This window comes from Lepus europaeus, chromosome 23, assembly GCF_033115175.1.
Source record: "Lepus europaeus isolate LE1 chromosome 23, mLepTim1.pri, whole genome shotgun sequence".
Lineage (NCBI taxonomy): Eukaryota > Metazoa > Chordata > Mammalia > Lagomorpha > Leporidae > Lepus > Lepus europaeus.
Window position 1 is genome coordinate 28,905,287 of NC_084849.1, and position 4,600 is coordinate 28,909,886.

A 4,600-nucleotide genomic window follows, 5' to 3' on the forward strand; every position below is an offset into this window, starting at 1 on the left:
CCCTTTCTGGGTCTGGCCACTTTCCTTGGGGGCCACAACCAGCACAGATGGCGAAGGGTGGAGCCTGCAGCGGCTCCATCCGGTCCCCAAGAGATTGTGAGATTTGGGATGGGTCCGGAGTGAGTGGTGGGGAGGGGGCATCTTCCCAGGCAGGAGACAAGGAGCTGCAGGAAGGCTGCCCCTGTGTGGCAATTCATTCCTAGATGCTGGTCCAGAACATGGACAGTGCCAGCTCGGGCATCTGGGAGCCGTGCTGAGGGGACAGAGGTGTCCTGGGAGGCAGCTCCTACAACTCAAGGGCTCAAGACGAGGGATGCCCAATTGTGGGCGGAAGAGGCTGTGGGTGAGACTTGTTAGAGGGCTTAGAAGAAGGCAAGTCAGTTGGAACATGGAGTGTGTGGTCATGGTCATGGTGGGTCCAGTTGGGCAGTCCCGGTGCATGCTGGGGCACAGTGGTCTGGGCTGCACCCAAGAGCCAGATAGGATGGCCCAGAAGAGGGGCCTGCCAGGGTTCCGGTGGCCAAGAGCGGAAGTTGGGGTGTGGAAGGTGGCACAGGGGACAAGGGACCACGGGGAAGGTCCCTGGGCTCCGGCCTGGGAAAAGCAGGGTTGAGAGGGTGTGCTGGGTGGTTCAGCTGGGTCCCTTGACACAAGGGCTATCCAGGAGGGCCCGCTAAGGGGACAGGAAGCCTGCAGTGGGGGGAAAGCAGCCATGGAGGTGGTGGCTGGGAGCAGTGCCCACACTCTGCGCCCGCCCGGTGCCCAGCAAACGCACTCAGCACCTTTCCATCCTGGATGAGTAGATGCAGGCCCCACCCCAGGAGCGTGCAGGAACTGGCCCCCGGCTGGGAGAGCCCAGCCTCTCAGTGCTGTGCCTACAGGAGGGCCCTGAGCACTTGGGTCCAGAGAAGGGACTGAGGACGGGGGGGGGGGGGGGGGGGGGCTCAGTCCAGGGCCAGGAGTCCAGACTTTGTTGGAAACAAAGGGACCAGCGGGGAGTCGGGAGGGGCCGGTGCCCCCATGGGGTTGTGGGCCTGGTGCCCCCACCTGAGCCTCAGGGGGGCGGGAGCGTCCACCCCAGTGGACCTTTCAACAAATGGCTGGGCCATTGTGCAAAAGAATGGCCGGAAATCCCGCGCCTCCCTCCTCTAGAAGGGATGGGGGCTCTTCCTCCCAGCCAGGAAACTCCAAGTGGACTTCCGGAGGAGGGCCTGGGGGCCGGGGTGGCAGCGGGTGCTGGCGGGAGGACAAGGACTGGCCCCTGGGTGTCCTGTTTGAGGGTGGGAATAGGTCCAGTAAGCCAACACTGCCCCCAGGGTGGGAAGCACACGCTGATGTGGGGACTTCCCTAAGTGGTGTCGCCTGGGCCTCATAGGATGGGGGATGGGCAGCATCAGGGGAAGAGGAGCAGCTGGTGCAAAGGGGTCTTAACCGGCTTTTGTGCCAGAGCCTCGGGCTCCGTGGAGGCAGGGAATCATGTAGGGGTGGTGGCCCTGGTCACCCCGATCTGCCCCCAGGCCAGTCCGCTCTCTCCACTGCGTGGGACACACGGCGCCCACGCCTAGGGGCCCGACCTCATGTGCCGTGGTGTGTGGGGGGAGTGTATCCTGCAGACCTTGGTCGGGGAAGTGAGGAGCTGCCCAGGTGGAAGGAACCGTCGGGCTGGGTGGAGGTTGTGGGGTGAAGTGGGTGGTGCAGATGGGGGTCACGCAGTTTGTGAAGCCGCACAAGGAGGCGCCCCGCAGAGCGCTTGCCAGCCCGGAGCGCACTCAGCATCGGCTAGAACACCCGCGGGTGGGCACTCGGGGTCCGAAGCCAGGGCGGGGAGCGGTCTCCAGCGCTGTTGTTTCCCTAACTCCGGCAGCCGGGATGGGGGGCGGTGTGTGATTGGCTGAGGACCCATGGCTCGCGCCTGGATTGGCTGCTAATGTCAGAGGGGCCGAACCGGCGGGGGGCGGAATCCGCCTCCCGAGGCTTCAAATACGGAGCCGCCAGGAGCCGCTGGCAGAACCCAGGCGGTGCTGCAGCCCCCGAGGGCCGGCGGGCTGAGCGGTGAGCTGGGCGCGCGCAGGGCTCGAAGCCGTCCCGCCGCGCACTTCGCCTCCAGCCATGGGGTCCGCCGCGCTGGAGATCCTGGGCCTGGTGCTGTGCCTGGTGGGCTGGGTGGGGCTGATTTTGGCGTGCGGGCTGCCCATGTGGCAGGTGACTGCTTTCCTGGACCACAACATCGTGACGGCGCAGACCACCTGGAAGGGGCTGTGGATGTCGTGCGTGGTGCAGAGCACCGGGCACATGCAGTGCAAGGTGTACGAGTCGGTGCTGGCGCTGAGCGCCGAGGTGCAGGCGGCGCGAGCGCTCACCGTGGGCGCCGTGCTGCTGGCGCTCGTCGCTCTCTTCGTGACCCTGGCGGGCGCTCAGTGCACCACCTGCGTGGCCCCCGGGCCGGGCAAGGCGCGCGTGGCCCTCACGGGCGGCGCGCTCTATGCGCTCTGCGGGCTCCTGGCGCTCGTGCCGCTCTGCTGGTTCGCCAACATCGTGGTCCGCGAGTTCTACGACCCCGCAGTGCCCGTGTCGCAGAAGTACGAGCTGGGCGCCGCGCTGTACATAGGCTGGGCGGCCTCGGCGCTGCTCATGTGCGGCGGCGGTCTCGTGTGCTGCGGCGCCTGGGTCTGCGCTGGCCGCCCCAACTTCAGCTTCCCAGTTAAGTACTCAGCATCGCGGCGGCCAACGGCCAGCGGCGACTACGATAAGAAAAACTACGTTTGAGGGCGCCGGACCCCACTCCCCGGGGAGCCAGGCCCGAGAGCCGAAGGACCGGCGCGGGGGAGCCCGCGTGGACGGCGGCGGCCCTGGCTGGATTGTGCCGCGCACCAGCTCCGCGGAACGCCGAGCTTTGCGCACGGTCGCCGCCCTCGGACCAGTCCCTGCTCGCACCGCATCCCGTCCTCTCTGACCACTGACCAGCTGGACCCTGAGCCGCACCCTGCCCTGAACAGACGATGGGCACTTGCGAGGACTTGATCGGTTTCCTGTTTCTGTGCGCTGCAGTGGCCGCGACGTGGGTGAGACCTGGACTCCGTCAGCCCCCGGGGCATCACTACCGATGCCGGTAATTCCTCCTCTGCCCTTGACCGGTCTTGGATGCTGTCTTACTTCCCAGCGGCTGCAGAATTCCTAGGGGCAGGCGGAGAGCCCGGGCTGCTGGAGGGGTGTGCACAGCTGGCCTTATGGACGCCATTGGGACTTGAGCACAGTGGGTCACTGGCCCTGGCTGCACTCAGCTCCTCAAGGCGGGGCTTGTGGGCACCGGAGTCCAGGCATGGGAGGGGGTGTGTGTGTACTGGGGGCGGCGGCCCTGCCCTCCTCCACAGCTTGTGGGGTAGTTAAGAATTTGCTTAGTAAATGGTTTGAACGTTCTCCCACCTGTGTCCTGTTTTCTGTCCTGTCACCTCCGGTGCCCATTAACACTCTTCCCCTTACAGGAATCCCTGGGGGCTCAGGGCTCTCCCCCTCCACTCTTACATCATCACAGGGTTGGGAGACCCGGCTCACTGCGGACATATCGGGTCTGCCGTCAGAACCCCTCACCGGGGGCAGTTGAGTGTGGGGTCTTGACTGCAGAAAAGACCCAAGCCCATGCAGCCCGGGTTGATGTTGTCTGCCCTCCCTCTTGGGGTTGGCCTAGCTCTGGGTCCCCTCAAGTAGGAACAGACATCTGTACACTGCCTGGTCAGGCTCTCGCCAAAGGCCCAGCAGGGGCGGGGGCAGTTCCAGCAGGGACTGCTACAGCCCCACAAGTGCGTTGCCATGGGGAGAAAGCACTTGTGGCCTGGTCATCCCAAGAGTGCCTGGGCTAAGCTCCAGGCCCTTGTCCTGGTTCCTTCTGCCAGTCCCAGCATGACTCTGACCAGGGCCTGTGCCCACCCTGCCAGTCAGCCAGCCAGACTGGTGCCAGCCATCAGCACCCCTGTCAGCCCCTGCCTGGCTCCTGGCGGGGGAGGAGGAGGGGTGGCAGGGCAAGGGGTCCCAGGAGAGCAGGGCAGGCCAGGGCTATCTGTCTCAGCCACTCAGCGTTCACTGTTTGCAGCCCTGTTCCAGGCACTTTGAGTGGAAGCATTTTTACCTTTTGCCAAAAGGCAAAGAACAGGAGAGAGCAGGGCGGACGGGCCGGGGGAGGGAGGAGGGCTGGGCAGGGGCTCTAGGCAGGAAGCTTGGCATCTGCCCCCAACCCTGGCCTCGAGGGCTCTGCCCGGAAATGTCTGGACTGCATCCAGCCGCTCCCAGGCCTTGCTGGGCTCTCCATTGTGGGGGAGATGGGGAGGACAAGCCCAAGGATGTCGACCCGGAGGGCTTCAGGGCAGCCCATCACGGTGGGTGTGGCAGAACCCTGGGGGTCACGGTGGAGCCAGCAGGTGGGACTTCCAGGGAAGCTCCACTTCATAATGGCCTGAGCGCCCAAGCACGGGACAAGCTGCAGCAAGATGGGCCCCACGGTCCTCAGCAGGCCTGAACTGTAGCTCCTCCTGGGCCTTCCGAGCCCATGATCCTGGAGTCTCGACCCCAGGAGGGGGGCGCGTAGTCAAGGCCCTGATACTACTGC

At 65.3% G+C, this 4,600-nt stretch overlaps 1 protein-coding gene across 1 annotated transcript; it reads left to right on the top strand.

The window, feature by feature from the left end:
• The first annotated feature begins 2,024 nt into the window (after window positions 1-2,024).
• On the top strand, window positions 2,025-3,417 carry CLDN5 (claudin 5). The gene has a single exon (XM_062182262.1). It carries the CDS (start codon window positions 2,110-2,112, stop codon window positions 2,764-2,766), a length of 657 nt encoding a protein of 218 aa, XP_062038246.1. The 5' UTR covers window positions 2,025-2,109; the 3' UTR covers window positions 2,767-3,417.
• The last annotated feature ends 1,183 nt before the right edge of the window (window positions 3,418-4,600 follow it).